Raw genomic sequence first — 17,010 nt, 5'->3', positions numbered from 1 at the left:
CAGTTTGGCAGTGAGATACACCCTTTCAATAATGCAGTGGGGACCGATATGCCATCCTTCTATAGCTCCAGTGTTTATTCTTAAAAATGTGGTAAAATTAAAAATAAATACTGTAAATACAAACACTAATCTGTCAGTTTAATGCTCTAAATGTAAATGATACCCCTCAGCTTGAGACAACCCCCCCCGTACCCCTCCCAAATGCCAGTGGTAATAAGTCATCTTAAGTCCCTAAAACAACAGCTATATGTCACAACAGGTATCAATTATGAAATAGATTCTATAGTGCAAATCCAATTGTTGTTACAGCAAGGTTGTTAAAAATACAATCCTATTTGGATACTGTCTGTATTAAATATTATATGAGTGAGAAACAGTTCTAAATGACTACAAATACATAGGTTAATAAAGTGAATTTACAGCTGTTGCTTTCTGTAACCATCCAACTGACCTTTTTTTTTTTTTTTTCAAAAGCATGGAATACTATTTGGAGTTCTGTTACTGATGCTAGGATGCACTATTTATAGTTCCATTATATAAACACAGTACATGACAGAGTATAAAGAACTTTAATGAGTGTCTATTTCTGACTGGCTACTCAGGTAATATATATTATAAACTAATATGATAGTATGTATTACTCCCCTCCATATAGGCTAGTAGTTTATACTCGGAAATGAGTATATAAAGCGGCAGTGCTGTAGTTTGAAGATTTTGGCGTCTTTATATTTGACCTTACGCTAAGGTCCTGTTGGGAATTTACAAGAATAGAAATGGTTAAACAATGGAGCAGAATCAGAAGTAGCTTTTGCCCACAGCTGCCCTTGTGTGTGCAGTGATTTGATCAGGCCTCCCTAGAGTCTCTTCCATGTCTCGTTTCTCATCTACTCACCTGTTTGGTGATAGAGAGGGTTCAGGTGTTAATTATTGACCATGTCACTAGTCAAGTCTAAGTGTCAAGTGCACGAGTCAAGACTAAAAACTGATAATATTAAACACAGTTTTATTCGACATTGGAAATGTGCAGGCGACAGTGAAATCACATGAAACGTCATTTGGTTTAGCATATCAAGTGAATGGCTAATGCCACAATGTGCTATTAGAGAACAACTAATATCCAAGTTACAGTATATCCAAATACAACTGTTGAACAGGATACTCGCAATATGATTATATATCAAGATTTTTCAGTCTAATGGCAGATACCATTAATTTGTCCATAAATTGTTTTTAGGGAACAGCTTTACATCATTTGTGTGACAGATATGACCACTCATAAACTAATAAAATTCTAAATATGAGAAAACTGGTGGAGGCAGTAAACAGTGAACTTGAAGAAGCAGTTTAAGAACAAATCTCTTCATATGATGAAGCCCAGTGTCATTGTTATCACCTCTCCAAATCAGCCTTTGATAGATAGTGTTAAATCGTTACAGCCCTGGCTTTTATATCCTTTCTTGTTCTTAAAGAACAGTTCCACAAATTTACAGAATTTTGCCTTTAGTTTAACTCAAATGTTGTGGATCAGCCAAGACCAGATGTTTGGTGCCTTGCATATAAGGGGTTCGGCAGCTTGTGTGAAGCTGAATGGTGACAAATTAAAGAATTGAAACTTGCACACCAAAAGGTCTTGGCTGATCAGATACATTTGGCATAAGGGGAAAATCGCGCTAGGCTAATTAGATTTTTCTCTGGATTTCAATAAACCCAGTGCTAAGATAATCAAAATCCTCGACTTTGTCTTCTGCTAAGACAAGGCATCTGTGCCGCTGCCCCTCCAAAACCAGCAGTGATATCCACTGTGAGCTTCGAATGATTGAATGATATTAAGGAATAGTGTTTGATCCACAGGGAGGCTAAATCAAAGGTTCTCAGACCAGTTCTCAATGTCTCCAACTAGGACAGGCTTTTATTCTATTCAGCTCTCCACAGATAATAAAGGGTAGCAGAGCGCTTAGCTAAAGTGTGTTTGGAGCTGGAACGAAGTCCATATATGGACTGGCTGGAGTACCCCAATAAATTAATTTGAAATGTCTTTATTGAATAATCATCAGTAATTTTTGTTGCATAATTTGTTCTAGGGTAGGTACTGTTTATGTAATTTAGGTAGCTCTTTCCATCCTCAGGACATTATAATGTTCCTCATAAACATGCCATACATGTTTACACTCCAAGAGCTCCTGAGGAATCTACAAATGAAATTTTGAAGATTTGAATGAATTCTTAGTGGTTTCACAGTTAGAGCTCACAAAAGAATGTGGGATTTACAGATAATTGGACCGCCTTTTACGGCGGGATGGTGTCCATCCTATCAGGGAGGGCGCTGCTCTCCTTTCCTGTTATATAAGACATAGTCTCTTAACAGGCCTAGTTAATCTATGACAATCCAGAGCGGAGCCAGGCAGCAGACAAAGAGGCTAAACCAACCGTCTGCTGGTTGCTGCGTGACGTCACCCGACATTCATTACATTGACACTATGTCTGTTCCCCAAGCTATGCAGAAATACAAAAACAGAGAAAAACATGTCTTAATAACCTAACTAGTATTGAAGTATTAACTGATTCACAGAACATTGCCTGCACCTCTTATCTAAAGCTGGGTTTACTAAATGTTAGATCCCTAACATCTAAAGTGCTCATGCTAAGTGAAATCTTAACAGATTATAGATTTAATGTACTTTAACAGAAACCTGGATCAAGCCAAAAGAGTACATAACTTTAAATGGCTACAGCTATGTACACTGCCCTTGTCTAACTGGCCATGGAGACAGTATTGCAGTTATTTATACTGACATATTAGGTATAAACCAGAAAGCTGGTTATGATTTTTAAGTCTTTTGAAATGAAATTATTTTTACTATTTGATCCCCTCACTCCTGTCTTAGCTACTTTACATTGGCTCCCAATAAAATTTTGTTGTGATTATAAAATACTTCTAATGATCTACAAAGCACTGAATGGTCTTACCCCACAGTACCTTAGAGAACTCTTAGTGCATTATGATCCACCATGTTTGCTTATATCAAAAGGTGCAGGCTCTTTACTAGTACCAAGAATATGAAAATCTACCACAGGGGACGGAGTCACATTATGGAACAACCTTCCTGTAAATGTTTGAGACTCAGACACAGTCTCAATATTTAAGGCTAGGCTGAAAACCTGTACAGTCAGGCATTTTATTAATTACTTCCCATCTTAGGTAAAGGTGTAGATCTGGGTGTCCTTCAATGTGCATTGAGAGTTCTGGTAAACTGGGAGGTTATGATGCTGTCATGTCACCTCTCTTTTGTCATTCAAGTTTGTTGACTGAGAGCAGAGTGCTGATGTTCCAGGGTGCCCTCATGCCTGTGGTTCCTTCTGGCTCTTTCCTTTAGCTGTGCTGCCATAGCTAGATCTGCCGGAGTCTGTCATTGCACATTATAGCTCCCTAATTTACACACCCTCGTACCTGGACATGCCTAATAATCTATTCTCTCTTTCTGCCAAGGTACACCTACTCGTGACATCATGATTTTACTGAGCCTCAACCCGTCTCAGCTGTCACGGCTACTCCCACCACCCCCTGATGTCCCCTGCTGTAGCCCACCACACCTCCACCCCAGCCAACTACATCTCCGTTGTCCTTGATGGACATTCTCTTGCTGGATATGTTTCGGACACATGCACACCATCAGGACAAGACTAAGACCTCTAGAAAACCGAACTAGACATTAAATTTTTAATTTTATTATTATTTATTTATTTTTCTCTTAAAATTGATACTATTGTAGTGACCAATGTCAGCTCGAGGAGGATGGGCCCCTCTTTGACTCTTGGTTCCTCTCAAGGTTTGGGTTTTCTCACTGGGGTGTTGGACTTGGACATTTGTAAAGTTGCTTTGTGACAACATCTGTTGTAAAAAGTGCTTTATAAATACATTTGATTTATACCCTGTTAAGCATTTGGCACAATAAACTCAGCAACAGGTTAGGATGTTCTCCTGAAAGTTGGTTTAATGAAGTGTCATCTTGACTCCTATCGCTGTTCATCATTTGACCTTTATAAATGTAATCCAAATGTGTATGTCCTCCAAATATGTATATGTTGTCTGCACTTGCAAGCCTTAAGGCGATGTCCATAAGAGGGAAAATATACTACATAAATCCCTATATATATCTCTTAAAAACATGTCATCTTGACATCATTTGGGATGGAAAGAGAGAAATAGGTTTAATACAGAGGTACAGTATATTTATAGGGTCCATTAGCGCTGCGAAAAGACTACACTTAAGTCAACGCTTACGGCAGCGGGCATGGACGTACGACTGAGACCATTAGTAGGCTTGATGTTGATGGGACCTCAGCTTTCACTGATATATACTGGCTTTCGCAACGACTTAATTCAGCATTCTAGCTAAACTCTTTATTATCTCGTCCTCATGTTGGTGACAACAGAGTTAAGACAAAGAATCCACAAGCTCTTTCTCCCTCATTGACTTGATTTTTTTCCTCACGGTTGAGTGAAGTTGTTAAGTAGTTCCCTCTAGCCGATTATAACCGCTTCTCTAGACAAAAACGCCCCGGCAGCAGTGGTCAAAAGCACTGCCCTTCTGGGTCCGCCAGCACTCTTAACGTGTGAGAATTCCCACACCGGGTAACTTTATTCTCTTGTGACAGAAAAGATAGAAACATTCAATTCATGACTGACGAGAATTCAAGAGAATTCAGTCTTGTAAGAAAAACGAAAAGAATCGCTTGAGCGCCTCACTGAATTGGGCTATTACCACAACCTTACATGAAACGGCACTGATTTTATTATTGCGTTCAACGGTTTAAATCTCTTTGACCGTATCATGTGTTGAACTTCATATTTTGCACTATGCTACCTGTTGCGTTGTTGCACACGACATGTATACCTGCTTGAATATCAGCGCCACACAGCAACACTCTGATATTACCCCAAATCTCCTAAATGGCCACGGGACGAAGCTAAAAACAAGTTGGGAGTGAAAGAGTTTCTGACTGAATCAATTCAACTACGTGGGACGTTTAGTAAAACGGGCAGCGCCGCTCTGCAGGGGCCACACGGAGCGCCGCGAGCTCTGATGTCACACGCGACGGGCGTCGGAGGCAGCGCGCGCCAGTAGGGTGCAGGACAGACATCCGCGCGACTCACTGCTTTTCCAGGACAAGACCTTCGTCTTTCCCTTTGCGCGTTTACATCAACAGCAGACTATTACTGATTGTAAGTATACTGAGTTTATTTCTGGTCGTTTGGGCGATTTGATCTACATATAAAAGACTAGCAATGTAAAATAAGCTTTACTTCTAAATTGACTTTGATGATTTGTTATACATTTACATTTTAATACAATTTCGTATTACGTTTGACTGTTTAAAGTCAGTCTGTAAATATACATAGTATGCACGAGCACGACCCATTGAGGTAAAAGGGAATTATTTTTATTTTTGTTGTCAGGAGATGGACAATAACGTGGTGCAGATTTTTAAGGATGACAAATGTCCATCGGCTCATCCCGAGGACTGTTTTCCAAACTTCACATGGCAGCCTGGGTTCTCTGACATGTCCAACTACTCGCTGAATGAAAGCAGGACGAACGACACCGAGTCGATGTCCCCTATCATAACCATCATCACAGCCGTCTACTCGGTAGTGTTCGTTGTGGGACTGGTGGGAAACTGCCTGGTGATGTTTGTCATTATCAGGTGAGAAGTCTTGTTCTGATGCAGCAACTGCAGTGCTACTCTTAACCAGTGAGTGCGAACAGCCTGTTGACAGTGTTTTGTTCATTTCACTTGAACTGGAATGCAACAGTATAGTATACCAGTTTACAGTGAATATAGCTCAATTTCGATTCCTGAAATGTTGTGGTGAAAAACGTTTGGCCAAAGGTTCAAGCGTAAATTTTCTATAGGTGGTTTGGCACCCCCACGTGGATCGCGCAGCGCAGGAACGTAAGCGGTTGTCGTCCTGTGAATTATAATAAACAATAACGTCAGAAACCTCTTAAACAAAAGCTTATTTTGCTCAATCTTGAACTGTAATATCACAAATATTTAAAATCGTACAGCCTGCACGTGTGAAATGTTTTAGGCCTATTGGCAAGATGTTGCTTCATGTAACATTTGTAAACATGCATACTCTTGTTATTTACATAGTACCTTGTATTTTTGAAGTTGTTCACCTTATTTTAAACAATTAAAAAAAAACATTGTCATTTAGTCTCTTTATCATTTTTTTCTTAGATACACTAAGATGAAAACAGCCACCAACATCTACATCTTTAACCTGGCTGTGGCTGATGCCCTGGTGACAACCAGCATGCCGTTCCAGAACACAGACTACCTGCTCAACTCCTGGCCCTTTGGAGAGGTGGTGTGCAAGGTCGTCATCTCCATCGACTACTACAACATGTTCACCAGCATCTTCACCCTCACCATGATGAGCGTGGACCGCTACATTGCCGTCTGCCACCCGGTCAAGGCTCTGGACTTCCGCACACCCCTTAAGGCTAAGATCATCAACGTCCTCATCTGGGTTCTGTCCTCTGCCGCTGGTATCCCCGCCATGGTCCTTGGAAGCACTCAGACCAACAATGGTACCTGATAGCAACTGTTGTTTATGAATGCTATGAATGATTGAAGAATGTTTTATTAAAAGACACAAAGAGAAGCTTAGATGGTTGTTGACCTTACGCTAGATGTTTCCACTGCATTATGATGTTCCTCATCCAGAGGAGCTCCCAACGAGAACCCAAAAATATTCCAAATTTTCATCAAAATTGAGTCAACTGTTGGAGTGAGCTTTTGTCTTGGCTGAACAGTGCAGGTATTAGAGCAACATTGGTGGTGGTAGGGCAACAGTGAATTGCGCTATGTAACAGCTTCGCCTTTTGTGTTCCACAGGCACCACGGAGTGTGCGCTACAGTTCCCCGAACCCTACATCTACTGGGACACACTGATGAAGATCTGTGTCTTCATCTTCGGCTTTGTCGTGCCCCTTCTCATCATCACCGTGTGCTACACGCTGATGGTGCTGCGGCTGAAGAGCGTGCGCCTGCTGTCGGGTTCCCGCGAGAAAGACCGCAACTTGCGGCGGATCACGCGCCTGGTGCTTGTGGTTGTGGCTGTGTTCGTCGTGTGCTGGACGCCCATACACATCTTCATCCTGGTCAAGGTGCTGGCGCCCGATGTGCCTGAGACCACGGCCATCACAGGTGCCTACTTCTTCTGCGTGGCACTGGGTTACACCAACAGCAGCCTCAACCCCATCCTCTATGCCTTCCTGGATGAGAACTTCAAGCGCTGCTTCCGGGACTTCTGCTGCCCGGGTCGAGGCCAGGCTGATAGGCAGGGCGTGCTGCGCGTCCGGAGCACCATACGCGAGCACACGTGCCCGGTGGAGGGCGCAGGCGGTGGTGGTAGGCCTGTATGACTAGACTTGGAGCTGTCCTCCTTCCTGGGCGAGGAGGACTCGAACGAGTTAGGACTGACGCAGGTCACCACTGCCGTATGAGGAGGTGCCACAGCAGCGGAGATTTGCCTTGTAGGTGTGTGCGATGCATGTTTTTCGGAGGCACATAAATGGAATCGTCGATTGTGTGATGATTAAAAGCATTTTGTTCTAATTATGACCAGACATATGGATTTGTTTTAAAATACTGCCATGTTTTGGTAAACATATGTTTGAATATATTCATGGAACTGAGAATGTCTAATAAGGTCTGAGTAAACCTTTAGATTAATTTTCATGCTGGGGGGAAGGCACACATATAGGGTCACTGTAACCCAGCCCCTCTCTGCCCTCTGCATTGGCTGCATATTGTAAACAACCTGCCCTGTCCTATATCGTTACATTTTGAAATCTCTGCACCCAAATACCCTAAAAGAGGCTGTAATGCTCCCTTCTCTCAGTCAAAACATCAACACCCCACTCAGTACCATGCGATATTATGTGATTATTTTTTAAGGAATGCCCAAGAGCCAGTGACCAAAGACTGATAAAAGATTAATTGTTCAGTGTATGTATTGCTCTGTGTCTAAACATTACAGAATTACATTTGCTATATATACATTATGGGAGAAAATCAAGTATAGTGCAAATGGACAGTGATGCAGTGTCTTTATGTTTAAATAATGCGAAAACTGAAACGAAAGTGTGTGGAGAAGTGTATTTGTAAAAGTGTTTTAGGAGGTGTTTATTTGATTACTGTGAAATCTTTCTGTCACAGGCAAGCCAAAATCAACAACAGCGTTACATATTTACTCAGGAAGTAGTATTGCAGTTCCTTAGCATCGTTTGCAGTATTTTTCTTCAGCTGCAGGAGAACAGTCGTTCTTTGATATTAAGAATTGCTGCTTGTTGGAAGATTACTTTGCATTTGTATAGTGAAATGCTCTAAAAATGGTCTTAGAATCTCACTAATGTATGCTTGTACTTTAAAATTACTAGATTCTAGATAACCAAGTAAAAATTATAGTAATGGCGAATAATCCTTGATATCCAATCTGTGATATCTCAGTGCTTGCTGCAAAAGTTGGATGTACTTTCTGGACAGAGAACTTTCCAACAACTGAAGAACTTGAATCTGTAACGATGATTCTTGAACCTGTGATAATCTGTTCGTGTTAAATACCATTTAGAGTCTTTCCTCAGTTGAGAAAATCATACATGTGTAGTGCATGAAACTCTATTAATAGAATTCAGTCGTTGGTGAAGCTAACATCTCCTCTCATGAAAATCCTTTCTGTGATGAGTACCATGCTGTTATGAATCATGACATCCACCGTGCACCGTGACTTTACATAGATCTACATTTCCAGGCTGTAGTGATTACTGGTATAAGCACTCATTCTTTACAAGTGTTTTGGTTGCAATGATATGTTCTGCAATGTAAAAAGGTTCTTAAGGTATGGTGGAGGTACATTTTGTTTTTATTTGTACCTGAACAGTGTCATGACACTAGTCATACTTGACAATCTTTAGATCTCAGATATATAGAGTAAGATATCCGAAGCCTATGTAAGGCTTATTTAAATCTGTAATTTTTGCAATTTGAATGAATGATATTATTATTCAGTTATTATGCATCAAAGGGACAAAATAATAAATCAGCAACAAGTAGAGTTTTATATTAAATGGTTCTGTTAGGGAGTGTTGACCATGGTATGGCGACCACAGGAAGATAAAGACAGCTGTTATTCTAGCAGCTACATATTGATTTTAACTTTCCGAATGAAGTGGTTTTCCTCTATCGATCGAATCACCGTTCGATGGCTACTTGAACGGTTATAATGACAAGAAGAGAAAAACAGATTTTAAATAGGATAAAATACAGGTCACTTCCACATCGACACCTCAAAGCTCTACAGTGCTGTATTAACCAGTAGTGCTCAATTAAGCAGAAATGGACACAACCGAATGCTGTAATTATGTATTTAATACCTAGCAGTTTGCTATGTGAGGGGGTAAAAACAAGGATGAAAAATCAAGAGGTTGGCAAGTATGACTGTGTTTATCACAACAGCCTTTACAATCTTTTACTGGACTTTATATGTTTTGTCTTTTGAAAATCACAGATTTTCAAATCAGTTTAATTCATAGGTCAGCAAAACTCAGATCCAGATACCAACACTTATTATACTGTTATATTGTACTTATTATAAAGTGGTTGTATAAGATAAAGATTTGTTCTGTTGCTTTTGTTTTTTGCTTTTGCTGCACAATTGCTGCACTTTTAATTAATTTTTTGTTTGTATTTTTTAAAAGTGCCTACAGTAATCAAGCATTTTGCTATATTGAGTCTTGTTGTGCTAGCAGCTACAGTATTATCTGATCTATGATCTGTATATGAAAATCTGCCAATAAATTCAATAGTATAATTACACAATGAATAATGCTGTATTTGTTTTTATTCTACTTTAATACATTAAAATATGTTAATTCTTTATTTTCTGGTTTTAATTTAAAAGTTATTCATAAATGGGTCTGCAGTTGACAAAGTGACTTGTTGTCAATGAAGCCTTTAGATCACATGCAGTGCCCATGACTATCACCCACTCCCTTCTACTGCAGCTGTTCCTCGGGTAAAACACTTCATTCATTTTGTGACAGTGACATGTTTACAGCGAAGATGCTTTGAAATAGAAGACTTCCTTCATCAAGCAAATTTAGCAGTGGCAAGTGTACCTTCAAGTGATAAATAATGGAGTAAAATAATCACCAATGGAGGATGCATTTCATTTTCAGCATCCCAAGTAGCCTATCACCATTAATAAGAGAGAGAGAGAGGCCATTACTGTGAAAAGGATCAAAATACAATAGCACATAAGTGCTATATATAAAGGACATAACCCTAATCTAGGACAAACGGGTTCATTGACAGATTAATTTTCTGCACACATCTTACGTCAATATATCATTCAGAGTTTTATTTTCAGTTTCTTAACATGCAAATATGAGATTAAATGGTAACTTGGAATCGACTCAGAAACAAGTGTTTATTAGAAGTGACTTTCTCAGAAAGTTCTAGAATGTAAACATAGATCATCTCCTACAGTAACCTAAAGAAAATACATATAGTCTATATGTGGGCTGTAGTCATAAAGCTCATAGAACAGAAACATCTTTGACATTACCATGGTAACTAACTGTACATCAGAAATGCTAATTCAGTTGGCCACAATGTAGCCTACAATTTCTATGCATGACTGATGTTTGTCAGTGCAATGAAATGCCTTGAAGGGGGATAAAGGAATGAGCCATTATGTTGTCATAACCACTCCCAGTAGAGAAAAATGATCCAATCTGAACCTCCTCAATTGCTGCTGACAGTTCTCTGGTCTCCTTGTGGGATCATGGCACAGGAGTGTACAGCAGGCTCAGGTCCTGAGTTCAAATCATCCTCACATCTTCTGTCTGTCAGTGGGTGCATTCATTTTGGAGCAGGCTGTCACCATTTAGTTTCTACGGGAGCGCTACTGTTGCCATGGCAGACTTTAATGATTGCAGGCAGCAGTTCATGGCCACTTTGTGTAGTTATGAAACACTCATTTATTAAGATGGCCTTGATAAATGTGATTTAATGCATACGATTTCTAATTTGACTTCTACAGAATGGCGGCTGTAGGCTCTTCACTCTGTAAATATACAATTCACATGATGCTGTTGTACAAGAGCATTCAGATTTGCATTCAAATTGGAGCATGTGGCTTTGATCAGTTACCCACCGTATGTTTTTGCTTTTTAATTGTTTATTTGTTGCTTGAGGGATACACAGCATCTGGTCTTGAGGCTACTGTGTGTAACAATAGTCCCACTGTGTGTCATTAGTCTTGACCAGAAAACAAATGAAGGAATAGGTGAAGATGTGTTGCACTCTAACATTTGTAGAACAGAAATTTTAAAAAGCATAGATATTACCTATACAGTAAGCTATATTACAATTATTTATGTATTAAAAGTAGACAATAGTCGATGTTATATTTGTTTCATGCACTTTTTTAAAGGCTGTTATATATGGGGTTTTATTTAATATGTGTATAGACTTTGCGAAAGATTTAAAAGCTTACCACTGTTTAGTCATCTTGCTTGCGCATTAATTATATCGGAAACATACATTTGAAATTTTGTAAATCACAAGGGAATCGGGTTGCTTTCATGCCGATAATTCATAGAAATGACAGTTCATATGTATCAAAAATGTAAAACGCTCTAAATTCTCTAAATTCTAAATTCTTTAGGAAGTTCTCAGGACCCTGTGTTTTGAATTCACCTTGAATAGAAAAATCTCCGAAACCGCTGAGAGCATTTCCAGTGACTTTTATTCTAGTTTAGAGTAGTTTTTGACCCACCGGAAACTGGTCCCACTGATGCTTTGACAGTCCGATGCAGATTTATTTACTCCTTTGCTTTTCTTTGACTCAAAGCAACGATCAAAGTCTTGATAAATAATGAACCGCATTTTTGGTCGCAGCAAGAACCAAGCCCCGCCCAACATTTCAGAGTGTATTGGAAATGTGAGCTGTTTCTTAATTGCTGTCTTGTCGTCTAAGGAATCTGTTTCATCACGAACATCATGAAAGCCATGGCTGCTGACTGCAATGATTCACACCTTTTCAGACAGATGCAAGGGCCGAGTCAATCGATAAGAAGATAGCGAGAATCGACGCGGAGTTAATCAAGCATAAGGAACAGATGAAAAAGATGAGGGACGGTCCGGCAAAGGTAAATTGACACTGGCGCCATTACTCATGACATATAACACTGGAAGTATAGGGCAGTCATGACTTCAGTCCTAAACTCGATTTTTCCGTGTAAATCTGCAATACACTTTCTTCTTACAGAATGCAGTGAAACAAAAGGCAATGAGAGTGCTCAAACAAAAAAGAATGTGAGTGGTATCTGTAGTATAAAACTTGTGCTTAAATTTAGCCCTTTTGGTCTTGGGCACATTTGAGGTATTTAACGAGCAAGTATATTTTTGCCTATTGCCCAAAGAACTAAATTTAACACTTCATAGGGTATTATATGCCTGACATGATTGTCTTTCTGTCGGATTGTGGTGAAGGTATGAAGGCCAGAGAGATCAACTTGCTCAGCAGTCCTTTAACATGGAACAGGCCAACTATACCATTCAGGCTTTAAAAGACACCAAAACAACAGTAAGGACTTGGGTCAGCTTTCTCTTAGTGCTTAGTTTCCCATCTCTCACCCATAAATTCAGTTGGATCTGTCATCATGTATCCACAGATTTCCATGTTCCTGAGGGCATTCATGTTGATGTATTTAACCCAAATGTGTATCTAGTCTGAATGTAACTAACAAGCACTGATATAAATAATTGGCTCTGTTGCATGTTCTTGTGATATTGTTCCTCTCTAGGTTGAGGCCATGAAGGTTGGAGCAAAAGAAATGAAAAAGGCTTATAAACAAGTGAAAATGGATCAGATTGAAGTATGTTATGATGTCATCGTAGAGCTCTTGCTTTGCAGCACTAAGCATAAATGTAAATAATAGTTGTTTCTGTATGATATTTACACAAATATAATTTGTACAAACAATGACCTTAGGAGAACATAAGGGGGTTGTGTGATTTCAGAAAAACATGGCACAACAGTAGCTGTGTCTGCATCCTATATTTGATTCAGAACAATGTGAGGATCTGCTTGTGTTTGACTTTTAGGACCTACAGGACCAGCTGGAGGACATGATGGAGGAAGCCAGTGAAGTGCAGGAGGCCCTGAGCCGCAGCTACTGCACCCCCGACATTGATGAGGACGACCTGGAAGCAGGTAGGTGGTGGATGTATGTATCGCAGAGACAGAAGGCAGTATTACAGACAAAAAAGACGTCAGCATATATTTTGGGTGCCCATTCAGAGCTGGATGCCCTTGGGGATGAGCTACTACTGGACGAGGACAGCTCCTATCTTGACGAGGCCTCATCTACACCCTCCATACCAGAGGGCATGCCCAGCGACAGCAAAGCCAATAAGGTTACACTCACACTGATCAGATCAAACCATCAGCTGCATGTCATTTACCATTGCCTTAGATTTTGGTTCTGCACACCCATGACATCCCACGAATACCATGTTACACTACTTTATTTCTCTTATAAAGGGGCTTTTACAACTACTCCTATTGAACTAATCCTAAGCAGAAGATATAAAAGGCTTAAATATTCTGCACCCATTCTTGGATCACCTCTTGGTATGTTTGTTCCTCAGGATGGCATTCTGGTTGACGAGTTTGGATTACCACAGATCCCAGCCACATAGGTGAAACCTCTAGGATCTGTTTCTGGGTTGAAGATCTTCTAGATATTCACCTCCAGTTTGCACATTGTCTGGTACTGAAGTTCTGTTTGTGTTTTGATTTTACACTATTCCAGAATGTCGTTCTAAGGATCGGTGTTTGTAATTTTATGACTAGTATTATCTGCACATTCATGCTTTATAATAATAATAATAATAATAATAATAATAATAATAATAATAATAATAATGATCATCATCATCATCATCATGGTTGCTTTTTATATGTTGTCACTGGACCATTGATGAATAAAGCACAAAAATGAAGGGATATACAGTAAATGCCTCGCTTAGTCTTTCAGAATGTCTGTATTTTGAGCAAATGCTTTTTAATGGTTTTATTGTCTACTCTTTAGGGGGAAAAACATGTTTGCATCACATATATTAAATATTTATTTTTGCAACTGGAATAATAAATGATACTTTTTGAAAAACATGATTTCATTAACGTGTGTGTGCATTTGTCATTTGCGCACACTTATGTCACGATTAATTTTACTTTCAGCACTAGGGGGCAGTGTAAGACAAATGTTGGCGAGTGTTTTTACGACACATCCGGCTTGATTGCGGCACCGCTAAAGCGAGTAGCTAGTATGGAGATGGCCGACAACACAATTACAGTGACAGTTGCATATGGTAAATACCATTATAATGTTTCAGGTTTTATGCGTAAATACAAGACTGACCGTTTCGTAATTCTGTTTAAATCTACGTTTACTAACTCACAACGTTAACGTTAAATTATCTTAAATGATAACGTTATGTAGATACCTGTAAGAGAGCTATTTAGCTAACCTAGCTATTAAAAGCTCGGTGCGTGGTGATTTTCCGCTACCTAGCTGTCCAGCTAACGTTAGCTAGCTCAGTGGTGTGGCCTAAAGCATTGTACTGGAGCTACAAAATAGGCTTATAAACAGCTAACAGGTTTAGTTACACCTAATTAATGCTTTTTACATTGGTCTCAGGCACATCCAAGCACAACATCACACTAACAGGGCAGGATGGAGACGAGCCTTCACTTAAGGATTTATCCGAGGCGCTAACAGAGGCTACGGGTGTACCAGCTCCTTCGCAGAAAATCATTTTCAAAGGTAATGTACATGACCTGTTTCAGATGAATGGATTTGGGCTCTTCTTGTATTATCCGCTGTGTCATGTTCTGTCAGAGTAATTTTAAAAGCAACTTGACGTTTTTCTCAGAGAACTTCTCAACAATCAAATACCATATCATGGTTTTTTATGCTGTAGGGAAGTCCTTGAAGGACATGGACGAAAGGTTGTCAAGCTTTGGGATAAAGCAAGGATGTAAACTTATGATGATTGGGAAAAGGGTAAGCTATTTGGACTTAAAATAATTTTTGGCAGAATAAATATATGTATGGTTTCAAAACATGAAAATGTACTTGATAGAACAGTCCAGAGGAGGAGGCTGAACTGAAAAAGCTCAAAGACATCGAAAAGTCTGTGGAACAGACGGCCAAGAAGCTTGAGAAAGTGGATGACGAATTGTCAGGACTAAAGAATGTATGTGTGCATTTGGTCTGGGCTTTTTCCCATCATATAAATTATGTACATTATTATTGATACTTTCAGAGTTCATTTAGAAAAGCTGTCATTTTTTCCCAGGGATTTTTAGCAAAGGATTTACAGGCTGAAGCGCTTAACAAACTGGACCATAGAGTGAAGGTTGCTGCAGAACAGTTCATGAAGATCCTGGAGCAAATTGACACTTTGGTGATTTATTTTTAAACAGTCCATTTTTAAAAACTTACTGAAGTAGTTGAATAAATGTTTTGTTTGTCATTATAACTGCCTAATTAACAGTTTAATTTATGATTTGGCTTGCAGAGCTTGCCTGAGAATTTTAGTGACTGTAGAATGAAGAAAAAGGGACTTGTGAAAACTGTTCAGGTGCAGTTGTAGTATTACACGTTGACTTCAAGCGTAAAATAAATGGAGAAACACTTTGCCAAATCTAATTTCGAATTGTTCTGTCTTTTCTTCACAGGGCTTCCTAGCACAGTGTGACAAAATTGAAGCTGGTATATCGGATCATCTGGCAAAGATTCAGACCAAAAATTTAGCCCTTGCAGAAAAGTGATGAGAGAACTCCTTTTACTTCAGTGGTTGCCCTGCAGTTGCTCTGTGAGTGACTGTAGAACCATCAAAATTAGCTTCAGTACTGGAGCAGGTTCTGGAGTGTTTATATATGCTTTCTGTCCTAATATGGGCAGTGCAAAAAAATCTGTTGTAGGTTTTTAATGTTTGAATTGCATTCAGCATCTTCAGGTGCCCTGCAGTGCTGTAGTTCAGATCCAATATTCTTTATTGCTGTATATCTTTCTGCTTCTACAACCCAAGCACATAACTTTACATAAATATAAAACTACAAGATTCAGTGAATGTCTATCTAAGTAATACCTGCTGTTTTGTGACCATTTTAATTACTAGGTATGACAAACATTTAAAATTTTATATTTGCTTACTAATTTACTATGGTCAAAAGTGGAGGTACAGCATGTTGTGCTGTTAGTATTGCTCAGCTGTCATATCTAATGAGGGGAACTGAACAATATTGTGTACTTAAATGGTAGAATGTTATCTTAATTTTATCATGCCTCAATATTAACATGCTTAAAGCCATTTCTGTGGTATTATTAGCCTATTATGCAATAATCAAGTCTTTGCAGGGAGTTTGTAGATACACGTTGTGCATTTTGCAGATGTATTTAACTTCATGTAAAAGCCAATGTATATAAAATAAAGGTACAAAGAAACAAACATGGTGATTTTTAGGGCTATTGGTCATATATGTTTTGGTTCTTTTAGTATAGTACTTTTTCCAAATTTTCTGTTAAGAACAATATAACCCCAGAACAAGAATGTTTTTAGGTGGCAATATGGAAATCTCTGCAGAATTATCACGAAAATCACTCATTAAAAAGAGTCGCTGAATCTTGAAGGACATGCTAATGAGAATGTTGTCATATGCTTGGCTGAATCGTAGTCCTGAACTGCTTCTCCTCAGTGAGTACTTCTCAATAAATCCAAGAAAATGTGTCAGTTTTCTAAACAAGCATATGTTCTTTCTTTACAAACACCAGTTCCTAAAATGTTCTCAGATTTGATGCCAGATGTACTGCTGTGCAAACCTCAGTTGCTGTCCTTTAGGCAGCTTGTATTGTTTCCTCC

General features: G+C 39.1%; 3 protein-coding genes across 3 annotated transcripts; all 3 read left to right on the top strand.

Annotated features, from left to right (window-relative positions):
• Positions 1 to 5,141: 5,141 nt before the first annotated feature.
• oprk1 (opioid receptor, kappa 1) lies at positions 5,142 to 9,882 on the top strand. Its single transcript, XM_026996159.3, has 4 exons — positions 5,142 to 5,224; positions 5,459 to 5,706; positions 6,247 to 6,599; positions 6,907 to 9,882. The coding sequence occupies exons 2-4, from the start codon at positions 5,462 to 5,464 to the stop codon at positions 7,434 to 7,436; spliced, it is 1,128 nt and encodes a 375-aa protein (XP_026851960.2). The 5' UTR covers positions 5,142 to 5,224; positions 5,459 to 5,461; the 3' UTR covers positions 7,437 to 9,882.
• Positions 9,883 to 11,849: 1,967 nt separating this feature from the next.
• Positions 11,850 to 14,257, top strand: chmp5a (charged multivesicular body protein 5a). The gene is made up of 8 exons (XM_026996160.3): positions 11,850 to 12,019; positions 12,123 to 12,227; positions 12,347 to 12,393; positions 12,571 to 12,664; positions 12,885 to 12,956; positions 13,186 to 13,294; positions 13,382 to 13,497; positions 13,732 to 14,257. The coding sequence occupies exons 1-8, from the start codon at positions 11,954 to 11,956 to the stop codon at positions 13,780 to 13,782; spliced, it is 660 nt and encodes a 219-aa protein (XP_026851961.2). The 5' UTR covers positions 11,850 to 11,953; the 3' UTR covers positions 13,783 to 14,257.
• A 49-nt stretch (positions 14,258 to 14,306) lies between these two features.
• Positions 14,307 to 16,885, top strand: bag1 (BCL2 associated athanogene 1). Its single transcript, XM_026996157.3, has 7 exons — positions 14,307 to 14,454; positions 14,784 to 14,909; positions 15,067 to 15,149; positions 15,229 to 15,342; positions 15,445 to 15,552; positions 15,667 to 15,729; positions 15,827 to 16,885. Exons 1-7 carry the CDS (start codon positions 14,412 to 14,414, stop codon positions 15,917 to 15,919), a joined length of 630 nt encoding a protein of 209 aa, XP_026851958.1. The 5' UTR covers positions 14,307 to 14,411; the 3' UTR covers positions 15,920 to 16,885.
• Positions 16,886 to 17,010: the final 125 nt, after the last annotated feature.

Source organism: Electrophorus electricus, chromosome 13 (assembly GCF_041902795.1).
Source record: "Electrophorus electricus isolate QZ-2024a chromosome 13, ASM4190279v1, whole genome shotgun sequence".
Lineage (NCBI taxonomy): Eukaryota > Metazoa > Chordata > Actinopteri > Gymnotiformes > Gymnotidae > Electrophorus > Electrophorus electricus.
Note: the sequence above shows the minus strand (reverse complement) of the source record. Positions and strands in the feature narration are given on the sequence as shown.

Coding starts and splice junctions, on each gene's coding strand:
- bag1 (XM_026996157.3), top strand. CDS start 14,412: ATGGAGATGGCCGACAACACAATTACAGTGACAGTTGCATATG. Junction 14,910..15,066: donor GCAGAAAATCATTTTCAAAG/GTAATGTACATG, acceptor TTTATGCTGTAG/GGAAGTCCTTGAAGGACATG. Junction 15,343..15,444: donor AATTGTCAGGACTAAAGAAT/GTATGTGTGCAT, acceptor ATTTTTTCCCAG/GGATTTTTAGCAAAGGATTT.
- chmp5a (XM_026996160.3), top strand. CDS start 11,954: ATGAACCGCATTTTTGGTCGCAGCAAGAACCAAGCCCCGCCCAACATT. Junction 12,020..12,122: donor TTTCAGAGTGTATTGGAAAT/GTGAGCTGTTTC, acceptor ACACCTTTTCAG/ACAGATGCAAGGGCCGAGTC. Junction 12,394..12,570: donor GTGCTCAAACAAAAAAGAAT/GTGAGTGGTATC, acceptor ATTGTGGTGAAG/GTATGAAGGCCAGAGAGATC.
- oprk1 (XM_026996159.3), top strand. CDS start 5,462: ATGGACAATAACGTGGTGCAGATTTTTAAGGATGACAAATGTCCATCG. Junction 5,707..6,246: donor GTGATGTTTGTCATTATCAG/GTGAGAAGTCTT, acceptor TTTTTTTCTTAG/ATACACTAAGATGAAAACAG. Junction 6,600..6,906: donor AAGCACTCAGACCAACAATG/GTACCTGATAGC, acceptor TGTGTTCCACAG/GCACCACGGAGTGTGCGCTA.